Source organism: Mixophyes fleayi, chromosome 1 (genome assembly GCF_038048845.1).
Source record: "Mixophyes fleayi isolate aMixFle1 chromosome 1, aMixFle1.hap1, whole genome shotgun sequence".
NCBI classification, from domain to species: Eukaryota; Metazoa; Chordata; class Amphibia; order Anura; family Limnodynastidae; genus Mixophyes; species Mixophyes fleayi.
The window spans coordinates 99,620,539-99,638,951 of record NC_134402.1 but is presented as its reverse complement, the minus strand read 5'-3'; the positions used below and the strand labels follow the sequence as shown (position 1 = coordinate 99,638,951).

Below are 18,413 nucleotides of genomic sequence, written 5' to 3'. Positions count from 1 at the left end.
GGCAAGTGAGAACATGTAAGAGGGAGAATCCAGGCTCCCCGTACTTATTCCTCTTATATTTCTCTAATGGTGGATCGGGGATTTTTTCACTCAAATACCATGAAATAAATAAATGAATAAAATATTTTGCCTTTTTTTTTTTTTTATCAAAACCTGATTATTTGTCTAAGTAAGGTTTGTGTTATTTCTTAGGTAAAGCACAATCATTAATGTTGTAATGTAACTTTGTGGCTACACACTGCATATTATCCACCTCACATAGGGGACTATTTTTTTTATATTATTGTTTTTATGTAATGGTTTTTGATTATTAAATTTTACCATACATTTGTCACAAAAAATAGGAGGTACTTGTGCAACTGCAAGTACGTGTCCGCAATTTGATTTGTTTTTTTTGTTTAAGAGTTCTAGCTGTACTTGGAGATATAGCCACAGCTGGAAGCTTCTACATCAGCGCACTTCTCTCAGCAGCTAGAGGGTGTGTCGCAATAATATATCAGTGTATGAAACACATACATAAGCCTGTTGTCATTTAAACGTAATAAAGATATATACTAGACGAGAGCAGCTATAATTTGTTATGGGTGCCCGAAGCATGAAACACCACCAATGTGAGAGTACAATTAGACTAAGAATGTTAATCACCACGTTCTACTAACCACATACCAGAGAATAAAACAAGTGCAGATATGTGGGTTTTTGGATATGAGATTTTTGTTGGAATTTAGAGAAAAATACTTAAACCATTCTTTAAAAAAAAAAAATAATATATATATATCTCTGTCTTCCCCGGGCCATGCTGCTGCTTGTATTCCCCTTATTTAAATATTTAGCAGTGCTCCTAACAGTGACTATAAGAGAAAGTACTTGGTGGTCTTGTCTGCATGTGACTTTCAATTTGAACAGCAGCTTTTTCTTCTTTGTGGTTCTTGGAATGTTCTGGATTCCTTTCTTGTTTCCGGACGAGAGTATTCCATACCTGTATTGTGGTGGCAGCTTGAGATGAATGCATCTGGATGCGGCATTTCATTTTAAATGTATTATATCATGAATGTTCTCCTTTTGTTATTTAATTTTCACTATTTCTTTTCTTTTTTTTTTTCCAGGGAAAGGCGTTTGGACAAATGCTGCTTGACCTCGAGATAACAAATGTCCCTGATTTAAAATCATTGATAGATTGATTATTGATAGCAATTAATTATGCTTGTGCCAAATTGTTTACTAGTGTCTAATACATCTAACAGTGTTACCACAGTGCATTTATAGAGAAAGATAACCATGGTTACATTTACTACCAGGAAAAGAGAGTGTGTATGCAGCTATAATTTATATGATATTGATGAAACAGCACCAATATGAGAGTACAATTAGACTAAGAATGATAATCACCAGTTCTACTAACCACATACCAGTATATGCTCCTACCACAGCATAAAACAAGTGTACTTTTTTTGTATGTTTTCTGTGACTTGTTCCTTGCTAGAAAACTGCCTTTGTATAATATACAGAAACTATATGCAATGTTTGTTTGGGTTGACAAATCAGTTAATATTTACAAGGGAAACAAGCAGAATAACATAGGTTCTCATGAAATATTTTTACTAGATGGTACTGGCACATTATTTATTTGCATTATTGCAAATACATAAAGTTTCCTTAGGTTGGCAGTGGGAAAACGAAGATGAGAACACAGGGAGCCCCGCTAAGGGTAGTTAGGGGACCAGCCAGCTGAGCTAAGAAGAGGCTAGGGCTAATTTATTGTTATACGATATGTTCACTAATACACAGTAACCATTCAGCAGTTTGATTTTACCGATTAATGCAAGTTAGACAATTAAACGAAGTATTTATTTAGTTGCTATAGTTTATTGATAATTTTGCACCTATATGCAAATTTAGTGAGTGTGCTCTACTGGTAGCAGCAGAAGTGTCTTCAGTTCTGCTCTATATAATTTACCTTTACAGAAGTACCATTTTATTCGATACATGTCCTCTGCACAATGGGAAGAAACCACAGTCCTGACAGATTATTCCTTGGGGAACTTGTACACCCTGGTGTTGAGAAACAATGCATGTTAAAAGCTGAGATAAGACCTTGTACTTTGTCCTGGCTTTTAACAGTGTTTAGCACTTCTCTACAGTATAATGTAGAGCAGTGAGAGGCAACATGAAAGGAGCGGAAGGGCCTTCAGCATTCAAAGGGGCCACACAAAAGAAGGAGGGAGAGCACTGTGCACGTCACCTCCCTGCACTGTGCAGAGAGGTCATGTGACGTGAAAGTTGTCTGTCACGGTCTGATAAGATTAGAAGCAGTCGGCTTTAGGGTTGCAGGTTAGGTTTGGTGGGCCACTAGCGGCCCACGGGCTGCCTGTTGCCCACCGCTGATGTGTTCAGTATATGCTCCTATAGAATGCCATTATGTTCACAAACATTGAAAACGTTTTCATGAGAATAACAACATTTTACTATCACAAGCTTAGCTTAAATTGGGCCACACCTAAGACACCTTATTCAACATCACTCTCTGTGAAAATGCCTTCATTTTGACTAAATCTGTGGTTTTTACAATTGTATATACTTGCAAAACAAACATATCACTTTATTATATTATTGTAATACCATCTTCATAGGAAAAACATACTCATAAAAAGTTTTCTTGAAACTATTTGTAAATTTACTGCTGAGAGAAATCAGGATTTATAGTTTTTTGGTTATAGTGTAAAGGATTCTACTAGGAGAAGTGAACAAAAATAGTAAAAGCGGTACAAAGGCGCGGCTCAGTTTAGAGTAGTGCACATATGAACATTATTTCCAGTTTTAGTGAAGGTTTGTGACGTACTGGTATTATCTTGGAATTAATGTTGAAGATGATTGTCTCATCTATGTTAATTATTCCATGTTAAAATGGCAACACCCAGATCTCTTAGGTGCTTCCATAGACTAGTTCTAAATGGCTGCTGGATAAAGTGAAATGTTTGCACAATTATAATAATGGAAATTAAGGCAGCTCTTCTTCCACTTAGAAGATATTTTTTATTAGATGGAAACTGCTGAACAGCTTGGCACACAAATATGTACAGAAGTATATTAAGTCAGTTACAAGGATCACTGTCATTACAAAAATAACCACTTAAAGTTGATTTAGTCATTTACACAGAGTGGATGCACCCATTATGTGGATTGAACCAATATGCAGCCTATTGTTATGCTAAGAACAAGAGAAGTTACCGAGGTGCTACCTGACTGGTACTTGTCAGGCCTGACTAATATGCATGAGTTATGGGTTTCTAGCGTATGAATAGGCTACTTTCTCGTAAATGTTTGTTTAAATAAATGTATGTGACAGGTCCAGGAATTACCAACAACAAAAAATGTTTGTACAAAGGAACCAGAACAGCACTCGTATGATATACCTTATAAAGCTAATTTTACTTTCTACTTTAAATATTCACACTTACATAGTGCAGGTACCCTCTAAATGTCAATATGTATCAGTCCTGTGTTTTACATTCTCACCATTTTATTTTTTGTGTATTTGGTTCAGATGATGTGGTAATCTAGAGTTTAGCTATTAAATATGTAACTGATGCTAATATTTAGCTGCACAAGCTTACGGTTTATATTGTAGCATGATCAATTTATAAGCATTATAATTTCATTGAAATATTTTTTTACAATAATTTGCATGCTATTTGTTATATTTTGTTTAACAGTTTGAATCACTATTTTGTAGTCAAAATAAATTTCTGAATCCTCTCTACTTTATAGTATCTGTTTTATTAAATACACCAATATGATTAGTTGTAAAGTAAACATGCTTCATTGTATATAGGTACTGGACATACACTGATAAAATGTACAGCGTTCCCACATTATGCGTAATCTTTTTCTCAGAGGGAAATTTCTGTCTTCAAAAATGAACAAAACAAGAATTTTTGGGCTGTCAAATGACCTTGGTCTTATACCAATATATCACACGGACGCTGAAACGACATAGAAATGTGAGAAATAAAAATATATACATATATTGCTTTGCAGATGCCCATAGGAGATTTGACTTGGCATAGTATTTAACATTTCAATAGCTAGAAATCAGGAATTCTACAAAACAGTGTCTAACTCTGCCAAATAATGCAACTTTCAAATGGAAATTTACACAGACCTATCTGTTGGTAACAGAATAGCCAGCCGGTAATTATTTCCACTTGTACAGATCTAAGTATAATCTCCAATACTTCAGCACATAAAAGATTCAGATTTTGGACTCCCCCCCCCCCCCCCTCCCCCATCAACATTAGTTTAAAATGGTATATTATCAATATCACTTTATGTTGTAACAATAGTGTCTTTGTAAAATAACTCTCACTGCTCGATGTAATATTACCACCATATCTTCAAGTGGCCGTAATGCAACTGGAGTGGAGAAGAGCGTGAAGGAGTGGATCGCAGGATGTTAGTAGAGTCACCACGGTGGCGTAGTGGTTAGCATCTCTGCCTTACAGCACTGGGGTCATGAGTTCAATTCCCAACCATGCCATGGCCTTATCTGTGAGGAGTTTGTATGTTCTCCCCGTGTTTGCGTGGGTTTCCTCCGGGTGCTCCGGTTTCCTCCCACACTCCAAAAAAAACCAACATACTGGTAGGTTAATTGGCTGCTAACAAATTGACCCTAGTCTGTCTGTCTGTCTGTGTGTGTGTGTTAGGGAATTTAGACTGTAAGCCCCAATGGGGCAGGGACTGATGTGAGTGAGTTCTCTGTACAGCGCTGCGGAATTAGTGGCGCTATATGAATAAAATGATGATGATGATGATGATAGAGTCACTCTTGTAAATGTCAAAGGAATCCTTGAACACCTTCTAAGCGGACGCATTTCTCTATTGTATCTATGGGGTATTTAATTCAACCAATCAATTAAAAAGTTTAGCTCCTTATTAAAATAAATATCAATTCTTATACAAACCCATTTGGGAACATTCAGATTAAAATGTATAGTATTTTACAAGAATATTAGTAATTACACTAATTATGTCACAGTAGCCAGTTAAATACATCCAAACAAAGAACCACCTTGGTGAAGTCATCATAGGTATATACAAACACAAAAGCCCTCTCTAAAAAAAAAACATCAGATAAATAGATAGGATGCATCATAAAAATAAACAATTCAAATACATAGAAGAATTAGATTCATAATAAAAAATTAAGTAAAAATGTGTATGCTGTGCAGAGATGAGCACTGGCTATGGTTCATATATAAATACATCTTAACCCTTTTCCCTTATTTTGTTAATTGCTTTAAAATAAACTGATATTTATATGAACACGCTAGCATTCATAACCACTAAATAAACATCTATTATTCAAATATCTCTCATTTAAGTAAAATAGCATATGCATAAATTTATACTTGTCAGGCATAGGGTGCACATGGAGGAGGCAAGATACAAGGATGCACAGATGGACAAGGTAGAAGCAGACAGGAGGAAGGTGGGTCCTGCTCTTGAGAACTTGCAATGTAATGGGAGGAGTGAGGCTGAGACAAGAGGGGGTGACACAGTTAAAACGTGAGCATAGGGAGGCTGGACCAGTAAGGGGGTAGTTTGGAGGAAGGATCACCTATGAAGTCTTTTACGCAGTTTCATCACTTTACTATGCGTAGGCACCGGGTTCGCTGATTTTCCTCCCTTTTGGACATTTCAGAAATCCAGGCACTTTCAGGATCTCATTTCGACTTACTAAAATCATTAATTAATTAATCTAGATCACTGATTAACTGTTTTCTATGAAGCATTTGTTTTGTGGTCATCGTTTCCAGATTTATATATTTCTTACCTGGATAGTTTTGCCATTGACCTTATGGTATTTTTATATTTATGCAGTTTATGAATGTTTCCTGCAAGGTGCTCTCTATGCAACGCACCTCAGGTTTCTAGATGGATTTGCCCTTGTATGCTCCAATCCTTATCTTAATCTAATGATTTATATTGCTTTCTTAGAGGACTCTCACATCAAAATGTTGCCCCTAGATTCAGAAATTCTCATTATCCTGTTTCTTTAGAAGCGACTGTTCCTTTAGTAAAGACAAAGGTGCAGGTTTTCCTGTTTACCCAGCATGTTCCATTTAAACTCATAGATATACAGAGGGATGGGGAGGGGAGATATTTCGTATAGGCCAGATCAATAATGTCACATATATTTAGACCAATCTATATGCTTCCAATAAACTACAACATCTATCCCTTTGCAAGATTTTGTCTAAGGTCTCGGGATTCTAGAATGGGACTGTTATAAGCGGAAAACATTTTATCCTAGATCCCTTTTTGGATCCTCTATCCCCTTGATTTGGGTGCAAAAATTTATATGTAAGCAATATGATCTTCACGTGATATATTGTTGGAGAAAGATTATACATTTTCCCACTCCCTCATAAAGTCTTCACTCATACTGGTCTGAAACGTCACCAATGACAGTCTCTGTGTATGCACCTATTTGAACATTTTGTGTTCTGAACATGCTCTGGTTTTGCTCATATGTCAAATGTGGAAATCAGTTACGGGGGAATGGACATGGAAATTAAACAGTTATAAGATTTACTAGTTACACAACAACTTAAGGACAAGATTGCTAAATTAATTTAGAATAGTGGATTAGATGTGACCCCTGTTTCAATATAGAAAGCACAGATACACAGTTTTTCCTTTCCCAACTCTATGGCAGCCCTAACAATGGGTTAATACCCTGATAAGCCTAGTGTAGACAGGAAGAATTTTGCCCCACCTGGACCCTATATAAGGAAGCTCCTCCTTTTCCTCAGTGTCTTCTTTTCCTGTCTCAGCAAGATAGGCCAGTGCAGTGTAGCATTTTTTGTTTTGTTTTATTATTTAATCGAGAGGGCTTACCCGAGGTTTCTGGCTTTTCCTCATGAGGCTCGCTGTATGTGCAGTCCAGCGGGGCATGGGCTGGAACTGCATAGTTTTTCTCAGCTGGGCTGTTTTAAGTCTGGATGCTGCCTGGACTTCCAAGTTGGGCGTACAGACTGGAAGGACACGCGCGCATGGAGAACGTCCACGCATGCGGGTTGCCGTGCAACACTACTCCCATTCATCTGTACACCTGTCAAGGGACAGGTGAAAAGCATTACAGGTGGAAAACATTATCCTGCGATAGACACACTAATGATGTCAGGACAAGCACCTTTTTAAAGCAACTGACGCCCTTTAAATGTGGCTCGTTGTTTGCTATAGGTGGTTGTATGCTGCAGGAGTTAGCAGCTATCTGGATACAGTGCACTATGGACCAGGATCCCACCCCGCAAAAAAGCTGAAGGACACCCCAAGTTATGCCCTTAGAAGTAGGTGTTTATGTACTTTACCTCTGTGGAGCTTGTGAAGGGAAAAAGAAAATGTAAAGTTAAGAATCGAGTGTGTGCAGCTTGTGATGGCCGATTGCCGAAAGATTGCATGAATCTGTTATGTGTGTCATGTACCCCTGAAACGATAGAAGATCCTGGCCCCCCAGAACAATTCAAACAGTTCTTTTCGTGATGGTGAAGGCCATGCAGGATTTTCAGGCCTCACAGCAGGGGGCAAAGAGGGAAAGGACTCCAATAGCAGAAGAGACGGAGGATGTGAGGCCAGGGCCATTCTCTAAAACATTCAGTTCCCTTCAGGACTGGGATTCCGAGTCAAATAGTGAGGCTGAGGTGAAAGAGAATCCCAGAATGTTTAATTTGGATACCATAAATATTATACTTAAGCATATTAAAAAAAATTCTAGTCATTGAGGAACCTACAGTCCCGGTCAAACCTCAGGATGCACTGTTTTCGGAACACCAAGTGAAATCTAGAGTGTTTCATACCCATAAGGTGATTAAAAACTTGATATCTAAGTGGCAAGCCTTAGACAAAAGTCATCCTAACATGCCTTGAGAAAGACCCTGGACTGTGGGTTGAAACGCGTTGGCGGCTGGTGACCCGATGATCGTGTGTACAGGTGACAGTGCTGTTTAAAATTGGAACTGAGCTACAGCAGTGAATATTTATATACATGCGCTTTGATGTTTTACACTTGGTACGGGTCCATGTTATTGACTCTAATCATTCAGATTGTTTTTTATGGAAAATAAATGTGCTTTGAGATAATGCACCATTGTGGTTGCTTTGCTTCTTCTTTTTATGTCCACATGTTGGAGCGGAGTGAGAGAGAACATATACTGCAATACTGTTAAGGGAGCAGAGCACAACCCTACAGGCGCATATTGATCTCCTGTTATGTAAGCATATACCCTAAGGGGGAGAGAATTGAAGAAAAAACCACGGGTGCTTATTGGAAGTTTTCATTGACATCACCTATTTTTGAGGATTACCATATACCCCATAGTGGTGGTGGACTTTATTTGGTGTTGTACGTCATTAAGCCATGTTTTTTCTTTGTCTCTTCTTTCATTATGTACCTCGCATGACGAGAGGATTGAGGAGACACATTCCTCTTTTTTAGAGGTTCTCTGTGAGTTTAAGACGGAAGCGCCAGTGTAAGTACCCATTTGTGTATTACTGTGTATTTATTGTTGAGTTTTTGGTGGAAACTCTGGGGTGGGTACACGGCTGCATACTTGAGTGAAGTGCCCATAAGGTCTGTTCTATTACACTAACATGGGGAGACTGAACCGCATGTACCCTTTCCAGGATGGGGATATGCTAAGATGGCATTCGGTACCTAACGTGGATTCAGCCATAGCTGGCTTATCCTCAGGGACCATTCTCCCTTGGGATGATGGGGGACCATTGAAAGACGCCATGGATAGGAGAATGGAGACTTCCTTCAGGAAATTAAACATCTCCTCAGGCATAACTCTAAAGTCTGGGATAGCCATGGCTTCGGTAGCTAGAGCCCTTAGATTGTGGGCTAGCACGTTACATGCAGATATTGAAGATAGAACAAATAGATTGCACCTTCTAAAGTTCATAGAGGTTATGCAGAAGAGCATTGATTTCTTATGTGAAGCTTCAATGGATACGATTGTTTTCTCTTCCAAAAGCATGGCCTTGGCAGTTGTTGCAAGAAGAGCGTTTTGGTTACGTCCATGCTCGGCAGATCATCAGTCCAAAAGCCGTCTGACAACGCTTCTATATGAAGGTAATTTCTTGTTTGGAGAAAAGCTGGATAATCTGATGCAGAGGCTAGCATGTGGTAGTGCTAATCGTTTACCACAGGACAGAAAGGGGAGACGTTTCTTCACTTAAGCTGGGTACACACTACACTGTTTTCATCCAATAATCGGCTCAAACAGCCGACATACGACCACTCGTTCAAAAGTCGGGTCAGTGTGTGCAGTGACACGATGGTCGAAAGTCTGCCCAAATGGACGATTATCGCCTCATTTGGTTGGTCGTACCGTTTAATATTTTTGGCCAAATCTCGTTTCCGCTGTGCAGTGTGTATAAACTTCCGACCGATCCACAACAGTGAGTACGAAATTACAGTCATTGCTCACGACAATATGGCTGTAAAAAGCCGCTAAAGGGACGTCCACTCTTCCCTTTATCGTCCTAAACAAGGCTAGTGTGTATGCAGTCCATGGACCGAGCAATCGGATCATCGATCGCATGTACGAACGCTCTGCATAAAAAGTTGGTCGAAATTTCTGTAGTGTGTACCCAGCTTTACTCTTCAAGGCAACAGTTTAAAGAAGCCCGTGCCTATAGGCCTGGCAGACAATTTTCCAGACATTGTTTCTCCCTTTTGGCCCTTCAGACCGAAAAGGGGGAAACAAGGACAGCAAAGAACCCAATGACTATCTGCAGATCCAGTCTCCGCTGACCCCAGTCGGCGGCAGGATATCACGCTTTGCAAAAATTTTGAATCAGACCACAGAAGACAGGTGGGTCCAGGAGATAGTCACCAGAGGATATGCCATAGAATTCCATACCTGGTCAAAAGGCAACAGATTTGTCCAGTCAAGAAGTTCCACGTCCTTCTTAGAACAGCAAGCATTGGAGGAAGGCCTAGAAGGCCTGTTGAGAACAAAAGCTATTGTGCCAGTACCGACAAATCAGGAAAACATGGGGTTCTATTCCAGACTGTTCCGTGTCCAGTAAGCGTCAGGTGCCTTCAGAACGGTATTGGATTTACGAGCTCTGAATTGCTATGTGCAAGCAAAACACTTTCGGATGGAGTCTATCAGCTCAATCTTCAAAGCAGTAGAAACAGTAGATTTTCTGACGGCGATAGACTTAAAGATGCATATTTTCATATCCCAGTCACGATTCATCACCAGCAATTCCTGAGGTTTTGCATTCAAGAACGCCACTTCCAGTTTACTTGTTTTCTGTTTGGCCTTTCCACATTTACCAAAGTCCTTATAGTCCTCATAGCAGCACTCAGGGAGAGAGGAGTAGGTCTGTGGCCGTATCTGGACAATATCCTGATTGCGGCAAAGTCAGAAGAAGCGGCCCTGGAGGTTTCATCCCAGGTAATCCAGTTTCTACAACAGCACGGTTAATCAGTGTATCAAAAGCCACCTGAGACCGTCAAAACAGCTTGTGTTCCTAGGAGTACAAATAAATATAAGAACAGACAAGGTCTTTCTCAAGAAAGAGTGGACAAAATCCAGTCCTTAGCTCATCAAATTCAGGTTCAACCTCAAGTTTCGGCACAGACGTGTCTTCGCCTCCTAAGGATGTTTTCCTCAACAATAGAAATTCTTCCATGGGCAAGATGGCATATGAGAGATCTTCAACCAAACCTCTTCTCAGAATGGGATCATACAGTGGGGTTGCTAGATTCCAAAGTCAACCTCTCAAGTCCTTCGACTGGTGGCAACTACAAGGCTTGAGGAAGCAACGTGTGACACTCTCGATACCGGACTGGTTTGTTCTTACCACAGACGCCAGTTCAGTCGGTTGGAGTTCTCATATGCAGGCGATGTTCACACAGGGCACCTGGCGAGACGAAGAGAGACTTCTCCAGGGGAACATCCTGGAGATGAGAGCAGTCTGGCGTGCAGTCCAGTACTTCCAGTCCTACTTATAAGACACACATCTGTGAGTATTCTCCGGCAACAGGACTGTAGTAGCCTTTATAAACAAGCAGGGTGGCACCAAGAGCAGAGCAGTGCTCGCCGAAATAACCACTCTGATGGCATAGACAGAGACGAATCTGAGATCTCTCTCAGCCCTTCATGTGGCAGGCAAAGACAACGTGGTGGCGGACTATTTAAACAGACACTAAGTCCACTCAGGAGAAAGGGAGTTGCACAAAGAGTTCTTTCATACGACACAGGTTTGGAGCACCAGAAGTAGACCTAATGGCCACAGGAAGCAATGCCAAGGTACCCCTTTTCTACTCCTGTCCCAGAGACAACAGGGCCCTAGGAACAGATGCTCTGTCGATACAGTGGAACTTCAAGCTGGGGTAGGTGTTTCCTCCTTTTCCAGTCATCCTCCAGGTACTCGGGAAGATAAGGAAGGAAAAGGTAGTGGTGATAGCAGTCCTCCCGTCTTGGCTGCGTCGCCCTTGGTTCACGGTATCACGGAGGATGCTGCTGAAACGCCCATGGCCGTTGCCGGTCAGACCAGACCTCATACATCAGGGGCCAATTCTGCATCCAAATCCGGGCTACCTTGGTTTGATGGCGTGGAGACTGAGCGGGGACTATTGAAATTCAAAGGTGTTTCAGACGAGGTAATAGACATTCTAATTCAGGCAAGGAAAAAGAATTCCTCTATCACTTATTACAGAATTTGGAAATAATTTATTGGGCGAAAAACATGGCGAAGGATCCCATGTCCGCTAGTGTTCCAGATGTTTTAGAAATTCTTAAAGATGGTTTTGTGAAAGGACTAGCTCAGTCTACATTGAAAGTGCAAATGTCTGCTCTTAACATCTTTCTTGATATTAAACTGTCATCTCAGGATCTCGTCTTCCAATTCTTTCAGGCACTGAAGAGGTTACAACCAAGAGTGGAACCATTCTTAGCCCCTTGGGACCGTAATATTGTCCTGGACACCTTAACCACTGACCCCTTCGAATAATTGCAGGACATTTTTCTCAAATGGCTCACTTGGAAAGTGCTCTTTCTAGTGGCAATCACTTTGGCTCGTTGGATAGGGGACATACACGCATAATGGTGTGAAGAACCCTTCCTGAACATTTATGAAGATAAAGTGATTTTGAGGACAAACCCAGAATATCTACCCAAGGTTGTCTCTTCCTTCCACATCAATCAAGAATTGGTACTACCGTCTCTCTACCCTCATCCCACTAATAGTGAGGAAAGACATCTCCGTACTCTAGATGTGGTGAGAGCCATATCTACCTACATTGTCAAGACGAAAAAGTTTAGAAATACAAAGCAACTATTTGTACTTCCTGAAGGTTCTCGCAAGGAGCTTGCACCATCCAAACCCACATCCTGAAGTGGATTAGAGAAATGATTGCACAGGCCTACAAGGGGAAAGGGTGTGAGGTACCAAAGATACTGAAGGCGCATTCAATTAGGGTGGTAGCGACCTCCTGGGTGCATAGAACCCATGCATCGGCAACCGACATCTGTAAGGCAGCCGGATGGTCGTCGATGCACACTTTTTCTAAGCATTATCTGCCTGATGTTTCAGCCTCTACAGAGACACAGTTTGGAAGAAGGATTCTCCAGCAAACGGTGTAAATAATTTTTTGTTGACTATTATTAAAGTGTTGATTTTTGTAAATGTAATAGAAACATGAGAGGGATGCTTAATTGATTTTAGACAAAATTCAAACAAACAAACCTTGAATCCAGATCACCTATCTCACCTGACCACCTTTAGGTTAAAATATAATAGTATTCTCTCTTCTATTATTAAAAAAGATCATGCAATATGTCATGATAAATTTTACATACATAGTAACATACATGCAAATGTGGATGCCTCTAAGGCTAGGTACACACTACAGAATTTTCCGAACAATGTGTTATCTACAATGATTATACAAACGAGAGAAAAAAAATAGTCCTGATCAGCATGCCGATTCATACGTACACACAAGATTTACCCTCAGACCTGTGCTCTTCCTCTGTCATAACCGTTGGCTGAAAAGATCAGTACTCTGCAAATTCTATGGAGATCCTTATATATTTAATAGCTTAAAGAGCTTACATATCATGTATCAAGTATAGGTCAGTTTACTTAATATGGACACCAGAATGTGCAACAAAATCTTGGTGTGATAAGAAGGAGAGGTCCCCTCAAGTACAGACTAGTACCACAAACTGGTGTGTAAAAGTTCTTGTCAGGACTCTTGAGCAACAAGCCATCACTGCTTGAAGATTCTGCCTGCGACTATTAGCTGCTGTATACTGTGACCAACAGACGAGATTTGACTCTAATCCGTTTCCCGGCTGTTCTGTGTTGAACCCAGTGTCTCTGTGTCAACATTCTGCCCACAACCCATAGTAAGCAGTCAGGAGGTACCAAAATCCCACAGCAAAGAGGCATTACAACATCTATACCAAATACCCCAGAAGTAAGTGGTTCTGGATGCCGCAAAGGAGTCCAGTGGTGGCAGCTGAATTCTCCTACAACTACTGCGCTGTTGGAATTCGCAGTCAGCAAATGTCTGGTGGCAAGGTGACACCAATAGGAGTAATCAGTAACAATTGGTTACTGACAGTGAGAAGGAAACCAAAATAAACTGTGCAGGAAGGACATCCCTCCGTTCCTCCTTCCCCCCTACAGACCAGGTGGCAAAGTAAGCCCCTCCGGTCACAGTTGGGTTTCCCCTTCAACCTGTTAGTATTGCACAACGAGAAGCAACTTACAATCCAGGATGCTGAAGAAGGCAAAGTGCTCATATATAAGGTAGGCCTTAAAAAATGCAGAACAATACATAAATATAACCAAAGAATGTGTACTTATATGTATATTCCAGAGCCTGACCCTGCAGGGGGGGTCCTTGTGTTGCTAAGTGTCTTTGTGCTTGTTGCTCTCAGGATGGAACCACTTGGTTGGGGTAGTTATCAGATTGACCAAAACCGTTTAGTCCTGAGAGGAAGGGTCATCAGTGACAAAGCTGAAGTCGATGTGTTGGAGAAGGTAGAATTGTGTGGGACAAAACCCAACTTGATAAATAGGCAAACAAAACAAGACTTTATGAAGCAACAGCAGAGAAACAAAATTCCAACTTTGCTTGTACAAAGATTAGTAGCAGTGATGGCCTATAAAGGCTGCATATAGGTGTGGTCTCTTATTCCTAATTGACTTGACCTTTAGCAAAGAGTTGAATGCAGTAAGTGAAAAAGAATGAGCATATGTCAGTGCTGAGGGTGCACTAACACCTGTGGTCTGTAGCTGGTATTACAGTGGATCCTCACATTAAGGCTCAGGGAGTTGACTCTGTCGCTGGGATTGATAAAGAAAAAAAGGAAAGGATTTCTTGCTTGGAATGCTCTATGCCTATATATAACATAAAATGTAACACATAATTTGAAGTGGTTAAACTTCTCAAATGAGCATTATTACTGTATGGTCTACAATGTTTGTGGGGACAGATGGTCTTTCTAAAGGAAACCAAATTGATCTAGAGAGGCAGCAATGTCCTTGGATATAAAACAAATATCCACAGATATTTCACTCTTCTAAGGTTGATAGAACAAAAGGAGTTACTATCGATTTACAGAAATGTGATGTTTCACTATGATTCAGAATTTATTGATGTTGAAGATCAATATATGACACTTATTGGTCTCCTAGGGGCACCCTAGTTGCTTTGGTCAATATACAGGTGTCTAACTCTAATCAGGGCGTCTTTCTGAATCATATATCGGAACACTTCATGATGCCTTAAAAGGGCTTTATTATTGTAGCTGGTGACGACTTTAATATGCTTTCAAACCCCCTACTAGATAGATCAAATGAAACCCCTGCATCTCTCACGGACAGGGAATTAGCTCATTCTAAACATGTCAAGCATTTATGTAACAGTCAGGGGACAGTAGATTCATAGAGATATGTACATCGATACACAAGAATACTCCTTCTTTTCAAGTATACATAATTCCTATCTACAAATTGACCATGTATTACATCAGAGACTTATACACAGGACTAAGAATGCAGAATGTGCCTTATAGTTGCTTTACATTTTGACCTTACCATGCACCTCTTAGAAGGAGACTAAATTAATTTCCACTCTGTAATCAAATCATGATTGACAAAGTCTGATAGAAGCATACCAACTATTAACACTAATAGTACAAATAAGGTTTCCATAGCTACACTTTGTGAGGTGCATAAGGCATTTATTGGGGGTGGAGTTTATAAGCATTTCTACATATCATAAGAGGCAGAATTTAAATTAAACTAATCAGCCAACTCTCAGAGTAAAGAAGCTAGAGCTTGCTCATAAAGGTTCCATAGGGAAACCTAATGTAATCAGTTTCTGGTCCAGAAGATTGAATGTCAAATGTAATGGAAAAAACAGAGGTACTGCTCTAAAGCGAGAAAGGTTGATTTATTATTGGCCTACAAGCTGGATAAGCTCAAACATCAGTCGGTTCTGTTGGGTTTGTGTAGGGAGGGGGGAGAGATGATATGGCCCTGAGAATATCTGTGTTAGAAAATTAAAAACTTAAATTCACCTGCGCCTTAAATCACATTGTGATGTATGTTCAGCAATCAGATAACACTATGTTTTGTATCTTATTCTTTCTTTTACATGGTAACACTCATACTTGCCAACTTCTTATCGTTGGCGTCCGGGAGCTGCAGGGAGGAGGTGGGCGTGCGGGGGGTGGGGCTCAGTAAATCATGTCATTATGGCGATTCCCTGAGAATCACTGTATTTTAGATCTAATTCTGCCCACTTCACTAGGAAGAAGGCAGATTCGGGAGGCTGCCATAGAGACCCATCCGGAATCCGGGAGTTGGCAAGTATGGGTAATACCGAAGAAATAAAGAAGATTACACACCATCAGAAGAGAGATCAAAGAAACTACTTATTATATTTTTCACGTTGTTATATTTAGTTATATTATTTTTTATCCCTTGCATTATAGTTTGTCATTTCTGTAATATCTGTGTTAGATTTGGAAATTCCTATAGCAAGCTATATAGTCTAGACTTTCTCACACATTTCAAATGCAATGAGGCTGAGAGCGGATACTAAAGAATCAGAGGAAGGATTTAAAACTCTGCTATCACATAAAGCACCTGCGCCTGAAGGCTTCACTGAACTATACTTCAAATATTCTTACATCGTCTTTTACCTTAGTTTTTAGATTATGTTTTAAATGGAGAGAACTCTCTAAAAGCTATGTTAGGCACCATTGTGACGATGATACCCAAGGAGGGGAAAGATCATGTCCACTAAGTAGGTTTTATCACTACTTGTGGCACACTAGACACTTAGCGGTATATTTACTAAACTGCGGGTTTAAAAAAGTGGAGATGTTGCCTATAGCAACCAATCAGATTCTAGCTGTCATTTTGCAGAATGTACTAAATAAATGACAGCTAGAATCTGATTGGTTGCTATAGGCAACATCTCCACTTTTTCAAACCTGCAGTTTAGTAAACCTAGCCCTTAGACTTTATCCAACACAATAATATACCATCTCTAATCACCTTGAAGTCATGAACTTGAGGTGATAGGATTCTTGTACTTCAACCGTACTGTTGGTATTTAAGTGGGTGCCTTTTCACAAGCTATAAAATTGCGTTAGTTGCTCATTCTCTGATCAAATCACTGATTACGTTGCTTTTAGTGAATTGGAGAAATACAGGGAGGCCTCAAACTTTAAAATCAATTAACCAAAATTCATAGTTCCTCCTTTAAATCCCCCCCCAACATATAATAAGACTTTGAAACTTAATTTTAATCTCACGTCAATTACTAATATCATCATCATCTCCATTTATTTATATAGCGCCACTAATTCCGCAGTGCTGTACAGAGAACTCACTCATATCAGTCCCTGCCCCATTGGGGCTTACAGTCTAAATTCCCTAACACACACACACAGACTAGGGTCAATTTTGTTAGCAGCCAATTAACCTACCAGTAAGTTTTTGGAGTGTGGGAGGAAATCGGAGCACGCGGAGGAAACCCACGCAAACACGGGGAGAACATACAAACTCCACACAGATAAAGCCATGGTCGGGAGTTGAACTCAGTGCTGTAAGGCAGAAGTGCTAACCACTACGCCACCGTGATGCCCACATATACAATGTTTAAGCCCAAGTACTGTACAGGTATATGTGGATATATTCAAGCGTATTTTTTATTGCTTGGTGTAATTCAGAGGACCAACTGTCTCCTATCGCTGGATTCCTGTACAGCACTATGACCTGTGATCTCAAAGTCAAGTTACAGCTCGCTGTTAATTTTCTCCAAGGAAGCAGGTGCCATCATTGAAAGTTAGTAAATTCCAAACCTAACATGTGTAAAAATTACTGTACAAACTAAATTCCTCATTACTATCAGCAAAGGTTTGAAAAATGTACATAACTTTTCACTTAGCATCTTTCTGGGAGCTGCACCCTTACCATACCAACATGTAGTTATATCCATATGACAAAAGGACCCCTGAGAAGATTAATGTTGCCTTGGACCTCAGTACAACTCTGATTCAAAGAATGACACCTTAGGAGGCACTGTCTGAGCTGGGTAGGTAGTCTTCATGTACACTAAAAGAATGTCTACATCAGTGTACTTATTACTAGTATCTACCCATATTTTCTATGCACGTGACATATCAGGTATTTAAAATTGCTTGCACTCATTAGCAATGCGCTCTACAGATATCCTTGGAAGAAATGAATAGGCTGAAGAACATCCTTCATTGAATGTGCTTGAATAAAAAGCGCAGTTGCATAACTTAAGACAGAATTCTATTCAACTTTGTTCTTCTCACATTGAATTCTTTTTTTGTGTGCCAGATAATGAAGAGTGGAATCTGATTTTCCAGGCTACTCTCAATAAAACAGTGTTTTATTTTAGGGAAGGTGAATTTAACTGTATCAGACAGTAAACGTAACACTTTTTCATATATCATTCATTTTGGAAGTGACTATTATAAGTAGCATATGCCCCATTAAACCCAACATTTTTTAATTTATTCCCAGCAGAGGCGTGTAAGTGTCATAATTGATTTTCAATATAGTAGATCAATTACCTATCACTTTGATGTTTAAAAAGATTTCTGCATATTGTGTTATAATGCAGCACATCTCCACCAAACTTAATATAGACATATTAGGCCTTCATTAAGGAAAGCACGGCAAAAAGGAGTATGTTTTGTCCTGGACAAACCATGTTACAATACAAGGTGTGCAAATTAGTTTATTATTTTGCACATAAGTTAAATACGATCTGTTTTTTCATGTAGCACACACATACTTGATAGCTTATTTTCACACTGAAATTTAAGGTTGAT

The 18,413-nt window shown here is 39.8% G+C and overlaps 1 protein-coding gene across 2 annotated transcripts in view; it reads left to right on the top strand.

Moving 5' to 3' along the window:
• Positions 1–3,736, top strand: part of LOC142140654 (uncharacterized) — a 74,528-nt gene extending 70,792 nt beyond the window's left edge. For both annotated transcript variants that reach the window (XM_075198409.1, XM_075198399.1), the window contains one exon: positions 1,107–3,736. In XM_075198409.1, the coding sequence (XP_075054510.1) occupies positions 1,107–1,181 (75 nt within the window). In that variant the 3' untranslated portion in view covers positions 1,182–3,736. The remainder of the gene's footprint in view (positions 1–1,106) is intronic.
• The last annotated feature ends 14,677 nt before the right edge of the window (positions 3,737–18,413 follow it).